The 19,307-nt window shown below is 35.9% G+C and overlaps 1 protein-coding gene across 1 annotated transcript in view; it reads right to left on the bottom strand.

Moving 5' to 3' along the window:
• Atp2c1 (ATPase secretory pathway Ca2+ transporting 1) overlaps positions 1–19,307 on the bottom strand; it is a 137,871-nt gene that overhangs the window by 29,372 nt on the left and 89,192 nt on the right. The window contains exons 14-20 of the mRNA XM_015487068.2: positions 18,839–18,934; positions 18,663–18,752; positions 16,257–16,361; positions 11,612–11,768; positions 7,780–7,950; positions 6,390–6,487; positions 546–596 (exon numbers count right to left, since the gene is read on the bottom strand). Of these exons, the coding sequence (XP_015342554.2) occupies positions 546–596; positions 6,390–6,487; positions 7,780–7,950; positions 11,612–11,768; positions 16,257–16,361; positions 18,663–18,752; positions 18,839–18,934 (768 nt within the window). The remainder of the gene's footprint in view (positions 1–545; positions 597–6,389; positions 6,488–7,779; positions 7,951–11,611; positions 11,769–16,256; positions 16,362–18,662; positions 18,753–18,838; positions 18,935–19,307) is intronic.

Consider the following 19,307-nt stretch of genomic DNA (forward strand, 5'->3'; position numbering starts at 1 on the left):
AAAAAAAAAAAAAAAAAAAAAAAAAAAAAAAGCCATGCTCTGGCCTACACCATCTAAGTTTAATTATACTCATGATATTCAAACAGTGGGGGGGATTCATTTTAATAATACATTTCTAGAACATAGCCCTATTATTAAGCAATGCATGGCTACATTTGATGGTTTAATCTAAGTAACCATAGCATTTTAAATACTGTTCACACTCTTATAATGCTTTTTTCTTATATTTATTCAGTTTTTAACTAATTATCATCACTCACATTGGGATGATTTGGCTATGGACCTCTGTCAGAATATACTGCTACACTATTTAACTGTGTAAAGATGGCCGTATTTGCAAATATTTCATAGAGTTTTCTTCCACATCTTCCCAGTAAAATTCTTTGTGTTTCCACATCAAGCTCTTGAAAGTGATGACTGTTTTGCTTTACAATACTTCCGACTTTGAGGCTCTATCAATACTCCTTGTAATGCAAATATAACAAAAAACAAAGTAGCAGCATTTTATATAGAGAAATTAAGCAATCTGATTTTTAGACACCTACCTTGATAATTTTCATCTTGTGTCTTGGGCTAGCTCTGTAAAATACTGCAACCTGATAAAATATAAGATGCATTAAAAATCTTCACTTTTAAGAAGATATTAGAATAACTCATGCATTTACAACTAATGGTGACTTTTTTACGCATTAATTTAAGCTGTGCTTAATCTGCCACAGAGATCAAACTTAATGTGCCATATATTTGTCAAGACATTCATTTGACGGTCATTTCAACCTTTACAAGGTACCATGGAAAACATACAATCAAAACAAGCCATTCAATTTACAACACTAGGTCTAAATAATGAAAATAGCCTTATTCTTAGAATGTTGCAGACAAGGAAACAAAAAAATTCTTCTCTGTTTGCTCATGATACACCAGTGTACAACTAAAACAGTCTTTACCTTTGCTACTTTCATTGCATGCTCTTTTTTATTTAGGATAATCATCCTCTTCCAGTATACATCCAAAACCGCTCTATGATTTTCTCTTTCCAAACTATATATTTAATCCCTTCTTTTCTGACCCCTTTTCCCAGTTTCCTGAAACCCTTTCACTGTGCCCCAAAGTCAGTCAACCAACAAGATCTGTATCTCAACTCTGCCACTTTGCTTTAGCCTAGGTTTTTCACAACACTGCCATCCCTTACAGCACTCTCAAATACTACCACCAGGGCAGCTTAGACTGGGTGCATGTCCTTCACTCTCCCTTCACAAACACTGCAGTTTTAAATGTCACAGAAGTTTATACTTCCAACTAACTGCAGGCATTCACTGTTCCTGAGCACGCAACCTCTTGTTTCACAAGGATCTTAACTTCAGCCTCACTGTCGCTATCTTCAATATTTATAAGTTATGGTAATTCCAATACCCACAAAATATACCATAAGCTCGTAGAAGATTAGTTCTATTAGTTCTCTCTCTTCATTCCTCCAATCTACAGTCTTATGCTCAACAGATAACCTTACTTCCTACTTAAGAGAAAACAAAGTCAGAAGAAAATTTGCACAATTCCCACTAGCCAGTATCTGTCCAGGCACTATCCTTCTCATGTTTTATGAAAGATAAACTGAATCTACTTCTAGGACCAGTCCTTTCTTACCTATTTAGGACCATTTTCCCCCCTCACTGCTGAATCTTTCTCATCAGTATACAAGCATGTTATTAACCCTTCCATTATAAAAGGGGGGACGACCCACATCCTGTCCTTTCCCATTTATTCCTGCTATCTCTACATTTCTCTTTTCTTTTTTTTTCCAATGAAAAGAAAAACAATAAGCTTAGATACTGAGGGTAAAGATGCAGCAATGAAGGAAAAACTGACATAGGAAGGAAGAATTTCTGGAGCAAAACTCCTTAGGAAGTTACCTGTCTACCATTATCTCCTAATTCCATCTCAATCAGGTCATCACACCACCACTGCACTGAAACCATCATTCAAGACTACCAAAGACCACTCACCCACACCATATTGCTAACACCAATGGTCATTTCTCAACTAACTTAACCTCTCAGCAGCATCCTTACAAAGCTGATTACTCACTGCTTCCAAACACTTGGTCTTCCTCTTGCCTTTCTGGCTGTTCCTCTTATACAGACTCCTGGCTTTTCTGGTCTAAATGTTGAAACACATAAGGAGTTAATTTCTCAGTCTTTCCTTTTGATGAGGTCTAAGAAACCCCTACTCAATAAGGGAGCCCATCCAGTCTTACTGCTTCAAATTTTATCTATGTGCATTTTATTTCCATCCTTGACATCTCTTCTGAAATCCAGACTGATAAAACTAATCCACCTATTTATTCCACATTTCTTCTTGAATGTCTCATTTCAAACATATCCAAAATTGAACACCTGTTATTTCCTACAAATCTTGCTCCCTCCTATCCTCTGTTAATGGTAATTACATCCTTGAAATTGTTAAAGCTCTGAATTTGAGGAGGCGTCCTTAATTCGTCTCCTTTTCTCACATGCCAAATGTATCCAGAATTCAACCACCTTACTCCAAATCCATTGTCAACTCGATGGGCCAATACCTCTGAATTGATTTTCTTATTTCTGCTCTCTCTTCCCGGTATTTGTTCTTAACATAATGACTACAGTGAAAGTGTTAAAACAAAAGTCAGGTAACTATCTCCTTTGCTCCCTCCAATCACTTCTCATCCTGCTCTGTACAAAGGCCACTATGGTCTTATCTGCAAGTCTTGCATGAAATACACAGCTCATCCCATTCGTCTTCCATCATTAATCTTTGCTGGCCTGAACTATAACACTGGCCTCCTCATTGCTTCTCACATGTACCTGGCACACTCACTTCAAGGCCTCTGGCCTGTTCCTTCTATCTGCAATATTCTTTCCTCAGACCTTACATGGGCTGCCCTTTCATCAAACAGTACCCTCTCAGTGAGGCTTTCACCAGTCATGCTCTTAAAATTTCCAACTTCCTCTCCTACCTCTATTCCTTTCTTGCCTGCTTACAATGGTGCTCTTTAGTACTACCCCCATATATGTGTAAAATTTCATTTATATTAGAATTTATTAAGCTCCACAAAAGCAGAGATTATGTGTTCTAAAAATAAGTATTAAATAAATGAATAAACAACAGAATAAATCTTAGTACCATCTTTAAAACTCTTCACAGTTTCTCTTTGGCAATAAAAGTCTAAAATCAAAAGATTATTTTCTAAAATATAAAAAAGATTCATTAAATTATAACATCACATTCCTGTTTATTCATCGGTCCTCATAACCCATATTTGGAGAATATTCTTTCTTTGAAAATAAAATTCAGTTGGGTAGAGTGGGATATGCCTATATTCCCAGCCACTCAGGAGGCCAAGGCAGGAGGGTCACAAGTTCAAGGCCAGCCTCGGCAACTTAGTAAGATCCTGTCTCAAAATAAAAAAGATGGAGGGCTAGGGTTGTAGCTCAGTGGTAGAGTGCTTGCCTAGCACATGTGAGGCACTGGGTTCAATCCTCAGCACCACATTAAAATAAAGGCATTGTGTCCATCTACAACTAAAAAAAAAAGAAAAAAATTTAAAAAAAATAGATGGAAAGAGCTAGGGAAGTAGCTCAGTAGTAGACAGTTTGCCTAGCATGTTCTAGGCCCTGGGTACAATTTCCAGTACCTCAAAAATAAGTAAATAAATAAAAAAAGGTTCAAAAATCTGTCTAGAAACTTCTTGGTATAAGACTAAGCTACAAGTATGCTCTAAGTATACTAGTAGTAATCTTCTAAGTGAAAGTTTTAATTATTGCCGAAATTAATTGTATAGCACACAGCACTAAAACGTGACTAAAGATTTTAACAAAAGCTGCAGACTAAACAGAATATTAAAATATTTTAATATTTTAAATACGCTAATTTTAAATATGCTGGTTGTACAGAGCAAAATTTTGCCTTTGTTCCCCATAATTAATTTTTTAAACTTATAAATCACTTCCTTATAGATACTGTGGGTTACCAAGAATGACAAGCCACCAGTTGTTGGACCAAGCCATATTTATTTCATATAGTAATAAATTTATTTGGCATGCATCCATTACAACTATTAGTTGATTATAAGATTTCAACATTTCAAAGCTTTTAATGGAATCAAAAAATAAGACTAGCCACTAGAAGACAAAGTATATCTCAATGCAAAGTAGAAAGATCATCTAGTTTTTTACATGTGGCCATAAAACCACCCAGACTAACATTTGTTCTGTAAGTCCTAGAATGAATAGGTCAATCGTGTTGAATAAACTACTGAAAAATCAATGGATACACACAAACACTAAATAAAAGACCTGCGATTCAAAATAAAAACACACAAGAAATTACTAGAAATTGAAATACAGCACTGTCTCACAAGCTTAGATTAAATTTGGAGATATATGAATTCCCTTTTTTATAATCGTTTAGATTGTTATGTCTGTTTCTCAGTCTAGCAAAAGAGAATAATAGTGACTACAATACACAAATTGGGATTATACTATGGGGACTTGGCTAATAGTTCAGCGGAAATATAAAATACTGATATCAAAATCTGAAAACAGAGAGAATGACAACTTCTATCACTGAAAAACATAGAACATACTCCAAGAAATCACAAATAGAAACACTGAGAATTCCAGATATACTTAATATATAATCAAGCAAAACCATCTGCACATTGTTTTTTAATTAGCTCTAGGTCAAAAGAACATAGCATGTTGAAAAGTTTGGAAAATGTTCCAGAGAATGATGAAAAGGTAAAGCTGAAAAATATTTGAATGAGGAACTAAGATGATTTCAGAATGTGGGAAATACTCAACAAGCTGATGATTTATAACAAAAGTTCTGTTTTATGTGTAACATTAATAAAAGAAAAGCTATTCAATCTGATCAGCTGCAAAAGTAGAAGTTCAAAAGCATGTTGGTTATAAGAGTCACATGAATGCAAGATGAAATTGGGAAGAAAAGTGGGTGTGGGAAGAGTCCTGCTAATAAAAAATTCACTGTTTTTTATTGTAGTCAATAATAATAAATTATTATATTTTAATAATTTTAAATTTCCAAACATAGTAAATCTCAAAGGTACTATGCTATGTGAAAGAAGCAGATTCCAAAGCCTCATATCATAATTCAATTTTTCGAACATTCTGGAAAAGAAACAAATTAGTGACTGTCAATTGCTAGGAGTAGGGGAAGCACTTGACTACAGAAAGACATAAGAGAATTGGGCGGGTTGATGAAACTATTGTACAGCCTGCCTGTGGTCATGGTTACAAGACTGCATGCATTTATCATAAAGATCAGAAACACATATTTTGTAAAAAGGCAAATTTTACTGTATGTAAAATACCTTGATTTTGTTTTTAAAAAATATACTCTGGACTGGGGTTGTGGCTCAGTGGCAGAGTGCTTGCCTCACACACGTTAGGCACTGGGTTCCATCCTCAGCACCACATAAAAATACACACACACACACTCTCTCTCTCTCTCTCTCTCTCTCTCTCACACACACACACACATACTGTCACGAGCTGTCCGTGGGCTGTATGTGGGTATGTGGATTATGTTGAGCATAGTAGCCTAATGAGGGGATAAATCTGGCATTGGGAACCTCCCTTGGGACCCCCAAAGGGACTGATCGTCTGATGCAGGTGAACTTCCCCCTGAAGCTCTATTAGAGATCCCACACAGCACCTGAGATAAATGTGACCTGCCAAGATGTCAATCAAACTGAGGACTGCAAGACACCATGAAGCAAGATTCTGCCCTTGAAACCTTATCCCTGCCTTTGATGTCCCTTGATATAAATAAGGCAAGGGGGAAGTCCCTAATTCTGCCAGAGTACAGAATCTCGATCAGTCTGATGGCCTTGCCAGTCCTGTGCAACTGCCGCACCCCCCACCACTTTTGAAACTACTTTCTGTGTCCTGTGGTTTTCTCGTCCTTCTAGTTTTCCTGGCTTTTATTTCTCAGCCAGCCCATTTCACTGAGGGGAACCCCATTTCCATCACCTGCGCGAGACACAGGCGAGGTCATACTAAAATAAAAGCAAAGGGTAAGAAATACAAAGTAATGATCTTTTTTCATCCTCTGATTTATAAATGCAAGCACTGTTAATTTCCATAGTATTTTCCTCAGGAGGAACTCAGTTCTTGCTCAAATTAATAATTTTACATGATATTCATAATGACATTGTCATAAATATTCAATGATAAAATTTATTTCAATCAGATTTTTTTCCTCAGAATTCAAACCAACTAATTTGTAGGTCATGTATCACTTGTCCATAAATAAAGTTTCATTAAGACAGTGGTAATGGTTAACACTTAGAATAAGACCTCTCAGTCTAAAAGGCTTTAGGATAGGCCTACCTTTGGTACAATTTGTGAAAGCTGCTGGACATCCATGGCATCAATTTCTTCTCCTGAGACTGACTGAGAAGTTTTAGAATACAATCCCAGACGACTCGCTAAAGTTAAAAGAGAAAAATACATAATTAACCAAATTGTTTCTGTTTGACGGATTAGTCAACACTATGCTTACTTAATATGATTTTTCACCCTTTCTTTTTAAGTGTAAAATGCACTTATATCAAGGAATAACAAGACAAACTATTGGAGAGAAAATCCTATCTGAATATACAGTAAGTCTGAGGTAGGTGTCTATTTTATTTTTACTTACATTCAAGAATTAAAAAAATGTTCACTGTCTAAGCTAGAAAACCCTCAGAATGAACTAGGACAATAGGGTTCTGCTCAGCAGCTGAATTCTAACCAATATCAGAATGCATTATCAGGCACAATAATAGTGTATTTGAGGTAACCATTACATGTACAGGAAAACAACTGTGGAAAAGTTTTCTTCCAATAATATTCTGTTTCTAGTGATATCTCTTACATAACACACAGTTTGGAACTCCTACCCCACAATATTAATAAAAATCAGTTTTAATGGAATTTAGCAAATTGTTAAATTTATCAGTATTATAGTTTATAGGCTCTGGGGAGTTAAGCTTTCATATTACTACATTTTTTTCCCTTGCATTTCTTAAGAAAATCTTAAATAACATTTAAATTTGATATATTTATGTGTGTGTGTTTATGTATACATAATGAAAACAAATACATGCTAGTTTCTTCCTACTTATGCATAAGCCTGCTTTGAAAATTATACTTAGGATAAGCTGGTACTGTTACCAGCAAATTGGATTACAAAGTTAAAAATAATCAAATATCTGTATGTGAATAAAATACACGTGATTTCACAATTTAGTTTTATATGTATATACACGCGTGCACTCACACACACAGACACACACACACACTTTTTTTTTTTTAAGTGGGGCTACAACATTGGGGATTAAACAAGCCAGGCTTCAAGCATACTAGGCAAGCACGCTACACTAAGCTACATCACCAGCCCTTCATAAAATTTTATGCTGAAAAAGGGTCTTGCCAACTTGCTCAGGCTGGCCCCAACTTGTGATCTTCCTCTTTCTGCCTCCAAAATAGCTGGTATTACAGGTGTGTGCCACCACACCTGGTTCAGTTATATGTGTTCAATAATGTATCACTTTTCAAGCTATCATCAATTTTTGCATACAATTTTATATATATATATATGTCAGAGCAAAAAAGTAAGTCAACTTTAAATTTGAATATTATGTAAACACACTGTACATCTAATGTACACTGTACATCTAATACACCACAGTATTTTAAGAAAAACTATCAAAAATGAAATGAAGCAGCCTAGTTATACCAATTGCAACTGCAGTCTCCTGTGAATCTCCAGTAATCATTTTTATCGATACTCCTGAGGCAATGAGTGTTGTAACAGCTTCTTTCACACCAGTTCTAGGAGGGTCGATGATTCCCACCAAGCCAAGAAATGTCAGCTGTCCCAGTTCAGGACCAGAGGCCAAAGCAAGAACTTAAGAAATAATAATAAAACCCAAAAAAGAAAACACATAAACATTAGAATTTAATTGACAATAACTCACTTAAGATTATAATGTCATCTGTAGATATATCATTTTTTAAAATAAAAATTTTACACACCAAGACATTATAGTTCAATGATTCTTTAAAAAGCTATCAAAAATTAAGAGAAATAAATTACTGAACTGTTAAGCAGAGAAGGCAAATGAAGGAGAATGAAGAATGTTTTTGCAGATAACCACATGCAACTACTTTCCACAGAAACTACTGCCTCTTTAGAAGATACAATTCATTATTTAGAGAATATATGGGTTTGTCAAGCTTTAAAGTCAGTTTTAAACAGACACCTTTGATGGTGGCTACTAATGTATCTTCATCTTTACATCTCACAGACCTCCAGAAAAATTCAAAAGTCTGAAAAAGTTTGTATTAATTAATTACACACAGCCTGTAACAACTGCATGTATGACAAACCCTGAATGGTAAAGTTAATCTACAAAGTTATCATAAGACCAGTAATATGGTCTTTGCAGAATAGTAGTCTGTCTTTCTTATTTTTAACTGTGGTTCTCTAAGAGTATTTAAATAACACCATCATATCATTACTTTAAGTTAGTTTCTCTGTCATCACTGAGCATTTGAGATAGAGTACAAATACTCTTCATTTAGCTTACTCTCAAAATTCTGGAACCTCTGCTAACTACCCTGATAGATCAGAGGCATGTGCTTGTGTCTGGGATATTATTAGACTGAAAAGTCTCACAGAGATGAAAAGTATCTACTTTTAATCAAGCAGAAGGTATGGAGGACTAGAAAATCAAGATCAAAGGCAAGTAACTTGTATTTTTCCAATATAATTATTCATACAGATGTGGGCCCCTAACCCTAACCCCAAAGGCTTTCACTCTGAAGAGAATGAGTTGCTGTACAGTCGATACCTGATGCTAGGATAGAGGCAGGAAACAAAAGAAGGGGACAACAAATATCAATTTGTACATCTGCAATTCCTAGGGAAGGGAAATAAACTTGGAGTTCTCCCAATGAAGGGGTGAAGCTGGTGGAAAGCCTCGTACCCTGTATTTATTACTTTTTCACATCTTTAGCATAAATGAAGATCTAATGCTACTCTTTAGCCAAGGGTAGCTAAACATTTTTCATGTGGAATGCCTGTCACATAAAACAACACATAGCCTAATTTCAAAATTTAAGTCCACAAGCATTTTAAGAAAAGTTTTATAAGACGCAACATAAGTACATTTCAATAGAAATTTACAATATTTTCTGTTCTTATATTATGGCAGTCTCAGGGATTGAAGGGAAGTAGAGCACAAAGAGATGAAGAAAAGATACCAGGCAGGAATAGAATGTTTTCCCTCTAATAACTCTAGTCTTCTTCACAATGTTTTAACACAAAACTGCACATACACAAACCTTCATAATCCTTCAGACAAAAAAGTTAGTCAAAATAAAAAAGTATAAAAACTTTTATTCCAAAAATTAAGGGAAACAGAAACAGATACATAACTTTAAGATCACTTTGAATTCTCTAAATTCACACCAACCTTGAAACTCTCTTGCTGTAAGCTTTCTTAAGAGTGACAAAACTCTTACCCCTTTCTTGTTTTAAGTTTCAATGTTTTATTAAGAGGTGGAAACAAACCCAACAAACTGAAGGTGAAGACACAGAAGATCAAGAGGTAAGAAAACAGGTTTGCATTTTGTGCTCCTCACACTTTTTTAAAAAATTAATTGCATTTTACCAAAGGGGATTTAAAAAGAGCCAGAAGGAAGAGGTAACCTAAGCCCCAGAAGGAAGAGGTAACCCAAGGAGCAATACCCCACCTCCCACCCTCCCATCCACCTTCCCAGGAATCCCTCAGAGAAGTTACTGTTGCCTCTTGATACACAAGCTTTAGCAACAAAGACCTTTCTTGGCTATGTAGGCTTCCCTGCAGTGATCCTCAAGTCACCTAAGCTACCCCTTGATCTAACAATTACAATTCTGGATCAAATCCTAACAGTTCCGTTCTCTCAGACTAGCTTTTGGTAGGAAGCTGAAATAGGCACAAAGGAGGCAAAGAAATATAACCTTAAGTCAGAGACTCTGAGTTTTCTGTGGCTAGGGCCATTAAACAGTTTTGGTCTGTTCACTGTTCAGAAGGGAGCACATTTAGTATGTGTGGAACACTCCTGTGCCCACTTCCCCAGAATATTCAGCAGTATTGCACACTGTCTTGTTAAATTAAATATATTTTTTTAAAAATTCTTGGGTCTCATCTCACTACTCTTAGGTCTGACCTAGTTCAACCAGACAAGAGGTTCCTCCTGCCCCAGAACTAATGCTGGGAGAAAAATCTGCTGTGGCCTCAAGGATTCTGAAAGCTTGAGGGTTGAGGCAGAGATCTAGCAGCATATTTAGGATTCAAGACTGTAGGAAAAAAAAAAAAAAATCACTTGAAAAGAAATCACTCAAGGATCTGCCATCAAAGCCTTTTACATTATGGAAGGGAAAGGTGAAGAAAAAGTTATTTTTCGTTAAAAACATTTTTTTTCATATAAAAGTAGATCCATCTGCACAACAATTTTTCAGCCAGAAAGCTCTACTTCCTCTTTCCCTGACACAGAGTGTGAGGTTCTGAAATGATCACAATACAGTCCATAACCTAGGTAGGATGCAACAAGCGATAAGGAGGACACAAGGAGTAACCCTGGCTCCTCAGCCTAAGGGCTGGTGCAGAAGCCAGGGAACAAAGCATGACAGCATGCTGCAGGTGCACACTCTGACCCACAGAATACCTTTCTAAATGTTTTATAAGCTTATTGTAAAAACAGAAGTCCTATGAATCTCTCCAAATGTTTTAAAGCTAAAGAATGCCTTCACTTAAGTGAACCACAAATAAGAACATTTTCACATAACTTGTTTTCCTTTCTCTGAGTAACTGTAGTATTTGACTTACATTTCATTAAAATTGTACAAGGAAGTTAACTCTTCCAATTTCTTTTATATTCTGCACAAGCCAGATGACTATTTGAATGGTAACAATCGGGTATATACCCCTCCCCAATGAATCCTACACTATATTTCAAAAGAACAGGCCTGATATAAGGTGCAAAGCAGAACCCCACCCTCACCCTGTCACATTCAGGAGGGAGATATATATATGGGGGACAGGGAGATATACAGGATCTGGGCACTACTTCAACTCCCCGGTGAATATCAAGAGAACAAAGACAGCAGATGAGGATTAAGTTAGCATTCACCTTAAAAGACAAATTAGAGGCCGAAGACTTCCATTTATACGAAAGTATTTTAATTCTATTAACAATAAAGACAAAGTGACAAAATAATAAAAGGATAACATTATTTTACCTTGACCTTCTCACAAGATCAAAATTATTCAAAATAAAATTTCTATCACCCACTCAAAGACTACTACAGGTCTGTAAGAAACAGAAATTTCATATTTTGCTGCATTCTTGACTTTCCATCTTTTAGGGTCCAGTTAACCAACTTAAATAAAGCACCTCAGAAATGGTAAGGAACAGAGTTGGACAATGCCTGGAATCAACTGAACAGCTCAGATGTGAAATATGAATTCAAATGCAATTAAAAGAAGGCTATAACTTTCCACCCCAGGGTCAAAACAGCTTACCTCTGAGACCAGCTGAACCCATCCGTGCCTTCTCTTGTTGGTACATATCTCTCTGCTGCTGGGTGAGAGTCAAGGTCTGCCCTTTGCTGAGGTACGTAGTACAGTATTTAATCACCTGCTCATAAGCACCCTTCATAAAACAAATCTCTGGTCTGTCCTAAGAAGAAAAACATATCAAATACAAGTTTCATTTTGACTTGCATATATCTGCTATTGGAGTCCAAAAATAACTGACATGTGTTTCTCATAATCCCAGAAAGTTACTCAAACCTCTCTGAATGGCACTTGAACTCCTGATGATCAAAAACTCATATGTGGCTGGGTATGGTGGCACACATTTGTAATCCCAGCAACTCGGGAGACTGAGGCAGGAGAATCCCAAGTTCAAGGATAGCCTCAGCAATTTAGCAAGGCCCTAAACAACTTAGCAAAACCCTGCCTCAAAAGTTATTTAAAAAAAAAAAAATTAAAGTGGGGCTAGGGATGTGGCTCAGTGGTTAATAAGCACCCCTGGGTTCAATTCCTGGTATTAAAAAAAAAACAAAAAAAAAAAAACACTCAGGTGGGCCAGGCATAAATACATGCCTTTAAACCAAGCTCCTCAAGAGGCTAAGGAAGGACCATGGCAAGTTTTGAGGTCTCAGCAATTTAGACCCTGTCTAAAAACAAAATATAATGGGCAGGGATGTAGCTTGGTAGCAGAGTACCCCTGTGTTCAATCACCAGTACCACCAAACAAAAACCCCCTCACATGTGGGAGGTTTCTGCACTTTCTATAGAAAACAACATATGCTCTACCATCCATCCCACACAGTGAGGGAATGCTATACTAAGGCCCATCAGGCTCACTGAGATCAGGGAAGAAGCTCATCATAATCCAAAAGGGAAAAGAGATCCAACAACAACTCATAAACAATGGTTCAGGCTTTTTATAAGTTGCTAGCTACATGTCTATATCTACCCAATTTAATCTAACAACCACCATGCAATTGGGGTTATTATTAGACAACTTCTTTTATTTATCATAATAAAAGAAATCTCTGACCTACCAGGCACAAGGCTCTGGGTTCAAATCTCCAGCACCAAAAAACAAAAACAAAAAGTAGTATTCAAAAGCTTATATTGGCCAGGTACAGTGGCGCAGGCCTGTAATTCCAGCGGTTTGGGAGCTTAGACAGGAGGACTGCAAGTTCAAAGCAAGCCTCAGCAACTTAGCAAGGCACTCAGCAACTCAGTGAGACCCTGTGTCTAAATAAAATACAAAATAGGGCTGGGGATGTGGCTCAGTGGTTGAGTGCCCCTGAATTCAATTCCCCACCAAAAAAAAAAAAAAAAGCTTATAATGAAAAAACTACAGTCCCTACCCAATACATCTCATCTGAGTTCTACTTCAGAGGCAAAACAATTAACTCTTTCAGCTGCTTTCTTTGGTATTTACCAATGTGTTTTTAACATATTTATATTGCTACTCCTTCAATTATCAATTTTAAACAGTTGTCTCTTGTGATAACTATGAATTTGGCCACCTCTACTACCTATTCCCCCTCTCCTTATCCTTATGATACAGTTTAAGATTCCTCACTGTTAAGCCAAGAACAGTAATGACCAGTCATTCATAAACATTCCAGTTCTCCTTGAAGGTAGGAATATATTTCCCAGCTGCACCCCTTTAGCCCTAAAGTGAGATGTGACTTGCTTCTGTCAAAAAATGAGAAGCATGTGTGTCACTTCCAAATGGAAATTTAGAGCACAACGCACAATTTGATGCTTCTCTATTCCTGCCGTGACTGTGTGTGTGCGCACAGATATGAAGCTTCCATCTGCCACAGTTCCCAAGTAACTACAGTGAGCATCGATTTGGGGGTTTAGGGAGGCAGCAGAAGAACATGATGTTTCCACAGTCAATCCTCACTTATAATTCACCTAAACACTTCTTTTCCCATTCAAGTTTTGTGAAGTAATAACTGCCCTATTTTAAGTTTTATTTAAACCTCTCAACCAAACCTTCTCAAACTCTTCAATGTGATATAAAACCCTTCCCATTTGATGATTTTCGCACAATCAAATGAGCAGGTAAGCCGTAACTTCTGTATTGTTACTGGAGACCTTCCTCCTTCAGTCTTTTTCTCTTTCCCTCTTTTAATCTGAGTTGGTTTAGGCCTGCCACACTCAGAAACTTCCTGTCACCTCCATCCTCACCATGTTCTAATTCTTCCTTTTCCTTGAATTATTATCAACCATTACCTTTCTAAAAAAGATATGTGAAGTGAAATATGTTTTATTTTATCCTCACATTTGTAAGTTTAGCGGAAAATAAATTTCCTCTTATTGCAAAAGCTTTGCTCTATTATCTTCCAGTCTGATGTTGACACAGAAAAATATAAAATAGGAACTTTAATTCTCAAACCTCTGTGTGATCTCCCCTTCACCTAAAGTATTTAATATGATCTCTCCCTCTGGAAACTTTTCTAATTCTCTTTCTCCAAGTGTCCTCAAATTTCTTGATTACAAGTCTTGTGTTTGTCCCATCACCACCCTCCCGGCTCCTCCACTTTAACATACTCATTGTGCCAAGCAATTGGAAACTATTTTATTCTAGAACTCTTTACATTCTGGAAACATTCCCATTTTCTGCTCTCTTCCTATTACCACTGTTAGGTGGATGTTGAATTTTTTTAATTTTCTCAATTTCTCTCTATACTATTCACCCTATGAGTTTTTGTTCTACTTTCTGATAGATTCCTTAAGTTATTTGATAAATATCTGATTCAAAGAATTTTGTTTTCAAAATACTTTGGAAATTTTATGGTCTTTGGAAATTTTCTATAACATCTGGCATTCCTTTTATTTCTCTGAAACCTTTTTCTCTGTTGATTTGGTCTGTTGTCTTTAACAATAAAGACTTTCCCCAAGTATCTAGCAATCCTTCCCTGTCCATTTACATTCAGGATGAAGAAGTTAAAGGACTAGAAGCTTCATGGTTACTGACAAGAGCTCATCAACTGGTAGACCTTGCCTCTAGGTTATGAGATGAAGCCCAGAGATAGGTAAGTGCTTCCAAAGAACATAGGTCTTGGTTAGGAGTGTCCTTTACTGTTAAAACCTTCCTGGGGGCTGGGGATGTGGCTCAAGTGGTAGCGCGCTCGCCTGGCATGCGTGCGGCCCGGGTTCGATCCTCAGCACCACATATAAACAAAGATGTTGTGTCCGCCAAAAACTAAAAAATAAATATTAAATCTCTCTTTTCTCTCTCTCTTAAAAAAAAAAAAAAAAACACCTTCCTGGGACTAGTAAGATTTTCTAAAATTCTTCAGTATTCTAACTGCCTACACACATTCTAAGAGACAAATGGAATTAAAAACTAAGCGCTCATCCTTAAGGAAAATGATTGTGCTTTTAATCTTAAAGCCTAAATCCTACCCTTCACTTCTGCCCCCAAGGGCAGATTTCTAATATTCCATAGGCATAAAGGAGTACCAATGGCCTTGGCCTAAAGAAGTAGAAAAGGAGCGTTCTGTTGGTTCCTCTTTCAGAATTTTTACTTTCTCCCCTGTTTTTAGTCTTATGCCTTCAAAGGTACTTATGAGTTTATGTCTTTTTATTCATTCCAGGGAGAAAAAAGAGATAAAGGTATATTGTCACATTCAAATAAAAGACTTCCAAAAACAAACTACATAAGCAATTAGCAGAATTCCTAGTAGAGTACTACTCATAAGTTCAATATTGGCAAAGTTGGCCTTTCTTTTAAAACCAATGTTTCCTACTTATTATGGGTGGGGGAATCCTTTTATTCATTACTGTCTACAAAATTTAACTGATTATGGTCAGTTTAGGGATAAAAAACACATAAGCGATTTTTCATTCATATTAAATAAAATTTAAAAATAATATATAACTTTTGGGTAGTTGTAGATGGGCAGAATGCCTTTATTTTATTTGTATATGGTGCTAAGGATCGAATTCAGTGCCTCGCACATGCTATGCAAGCACTCTGCCACTGAGCTACAGCCCCAGCCCAATAATAAATATATTTTTAAAGTAAATTTAAAGCATCAAACTGGTAGCAGTAACTATGAATGCATGATTATGCACTGTAGATAATTCAGAACTATTATGCAAAAATTTCTGAAATACCCAGGAACAAATAAAAGCTTAAAATACCTGTGCATGTCATTTTATCAGTTTGTAAACTGGATCAACCAACATGAATTACATACATTTGGAAACCACTTTTCCACCAAATAAAGTGGGTTTTGTTTGTTCTAAAAACATTCCTTCAATGAAAGAATACATATTGACAACACACAGTCAGAAGAAACCTATAATGAACCATTAACATTAGAACAAAAAACATATGGGAGAGAACTTGATGTCACAAGCTCCAAGAAACTGAGACTAGGCTACAACATGTTTATTTGTGCACCTAACAAAACTAAATATATCTATACACAGATTCTATAAGAGAAAAGAGATCAAGATAACCAGAAAATAAGAAGAAATGGGTGCACTATTAATTATGCATACTTTAAAACAACTAGTCTTTTATTTAATGTATACACATTGTTTAAATCTCAAGGCAGAGGGTACAATAAAAATAGCGACCTAAGCTCAACAGGTTATAATTATTCTTTAAAAAGAGAGATACCTGCTGTGTTCGGTGTACACACTTAACAGCCATCCACTTCTGCTCAGAGCTAAAAGGATATTCAGCTTTTCTGATATAGTCTTGTTGAAGTCCATCAAGACCCATCTAAATAAGACGGGGGAAAAAAAAAAAGAAAACACAAAGTAAATTCTAACCATCATGTAATTATTCTTCCTTTAACAAACAAATTTCATGACTTATAGTTTGGTTAGTTAGATAACTGGATTATTTTTCACATAATGGTGAAAAACTAGTGGTAGTCCATTTACATTTACTGTATTTCCCTGAACAGTAGCATACATTTTCAACCTGAAAGCCTGTGTATGTAGATATAGTCTAAGGCATGTTACCTGGACTATGTATATACCAGATAATACTGATCTACCAGCTCAAGTTCTTATAGTCTAACTATATTAATCTACCAGCTCAAGTTCTGGAAGGAAGCAGGATATAATGCAAAGATAGATAACCAATACTGAGCAAGAATTTTATAAATGACAGAAGTTTTGGATCTCCCACACTTCTTAGAGACTCAAATTTGTCTTGCCTGTTGCTACCATCCTAGTTCTTTTCCCCATTACTTTATATCCTTACTAATACCAATGTCACATGTTGCTCTCCCTCTCAGTATCCTTTGCATCTTCTTCCAAATATCCAAAAATATTTTTAAGCTACTCAAAAATTTCATTTATTGGTTTTTGTTTTCTACTGTAATAATGTTCAGAATCTTTTGGCATCTGAAGGTCTTCCAGAAACCAACCATATGTAGTCTATTAACAATCATGCTGGTTACTCAAACACCTTTAGCCAACTGATTAGCCACAACCCATTCTGTGCCTGTTTATTCCTCTGTGCTTTAGTTCTAGCTCTTTCCTAGCTTCCTTCATTTAACCCCTTCCTATCCTTTAAAGCTCAACTCTCAGATATGAATCGGCAATATTCTTAAATGTGGCTCAATGTTTTGGATTTAATTTTCTTGGTCTGACTTTTATTCCAAGAACATCAGTTATACTCCCTACCTAACATGTGAGGCCTCTGACCATAAGGAAGTGGTTTTTCATCTCTCCAAGAAGCTAATATCTTGTAAAGTGTAACACAGGACATCACTTTTTTGACATTTTTAAAACAGTTATTCTATGCTTCTTAGTTACAAGGAGACCAAATGACAAAGAAAAGTAGTTTTCTATAGAGAAAACATATGTTCTAAAACTATCAACTTATCAATAAAATGTTAAAATAACCCACAATTCTCTATAGGCTCTCATTTCCAGTAACCTTATTAAGAAGCATCCAACTTCACACAACTCTCAAAGTTTTTGCAAACTACTCTTACAAGTAGAAGCAGTTATTTTTCTTAGGAAAATAGCAAAATGGAATTTTAGGTTTCTCACTGAAACAAATCTAAGATTTAGGATATTAAATAAATTGGGACAGACAAAAGGTCACTGAGAACATCACTCCTCTCCACAATTTTAATGAGACACTCATTTTAAGAAATTGATAAAGGAGGAAAAGTGAATACTGGGAAAAGAAAAGCTGATTCTCGTAACTACATAACATCTTTACATGAAAACACTACAGAATATTGCCTTTTTCTCATTCAAAAGTTAATATTTCTCAGCAATTAGAAATAGTTATAAAGATTTTCAAACAGATCTCAGTATTATGGAAGACAGGAACAATTCTTCATTTAAAAAAAGAAATTCATCACTGGTCATTAGTTTGTACCTGGCATATAAGGAATGAGGCTGAATCCCCCCAAACTAAAGATCAAATGTTCTCTCTGATATTCAGATGCTAACACACAATAATGGAGGAGGGGAAGGACAGAAGTTCAAAATGAAATGAAGGTAGGGAAGGGGAAGAGAACAGGAAAGAGTAGAATGAATCAGGCATTAATTTCCTACATTCATACAGGAATATACAACTAGTACATCTCCATATCATGTACAACCACAAGCATGGGAAGTTATACTCCACATATGTATAATAAGCCAAAATACACTCTATATAGTCATATATATCTAAAAAGAACAAATTTTAAAAAATTTAAAAAATGAGGCTATTCTGAAATAGCTCTATGATCTATATTTCTACAAATAAAATTGGTTCCCAAAAGACAGCAAAAATAATGAAATACTATCAGTCTTCTTCACTTAATATCTAAAACTCAGTTAATACCTAAATCAATGGCCTCTCATTTTGTTGTGAGTAATGCTTCATGTGTCAAAGGAATCAGGTACAGGACTGGGGTTGTGGCTCAGTGGTAGAGTACTTGCCGGCCATGTGTTAGGCACTGGGTTTTATTCTCAGCACCACATATAAATATATGAATAAAATAAAGGTCTGCCAGCAAGTAGAAAAAAAATATTAAAAAAAAAAAAAGAAAAGAAATCAGGTACATACCTTCATTGCAAGAGCAATCAAGGCTCCTTCTGTTGGTTTTCCCATTAGAGTGTTGTTCCTAATTACAGCATCATTGCACACACAGCCGGCCTGTGAAACACATACAAACTATGAATGCATCATTGTGTCTTTAAGTTATAATAAAGAAAGATACCTTGTTGGAATAAACTATTTACCTCAACAATTCTGCTAACAGCTGGATTATAGAATCCATGAACAACATCACCATCAACAATTACTTCCCCAAACTGATTATAGCCAACTCCAGTAACCTAAGGAAAATAAAGTGGAATCAATAACACAAACAGTAGTGACAACACTTATGAAAACCAAAAATTATCCTGAGCTACGTTCTTTTTTATGTTGTTGAAGTATAAACCTAAAAAAGCAATAAAAATTGGTCTGAAGAACATGTAATAGTTAAAAGAATAGATTCTAATTTTCACAATGATTAACCTAAAAAGATTTTGTCTTCTGCTTATAATATAAAAAGTATGGGTAAGCTGGGCATGAGGCTGGCAATTTCAAAGCCAGCCTCAGTAAAGGCGAGCTGCTAAGCAACTCAGTGAGACTCTGTAACTAAATAAAATACAAAATAGGACTAGCGATGTGGCTCAGTGGTCAAGTGCCCCTGAGTTCAATCCC

The sequence above is a fragment of the Marmota marmota genome, unplaced genomic scaffold (assembly GCF_001458135.2).
Source record: "Marmota marmota marmota unplaced genomic scaffold, marMar, whole genome shotgun sequence".
Classification (NCBI taxonomy): Eukaryota; Metazoa; Chordata; class Mammalia; order Rodentia; family Sciuridae; genus Marmota; species Marmota marmota.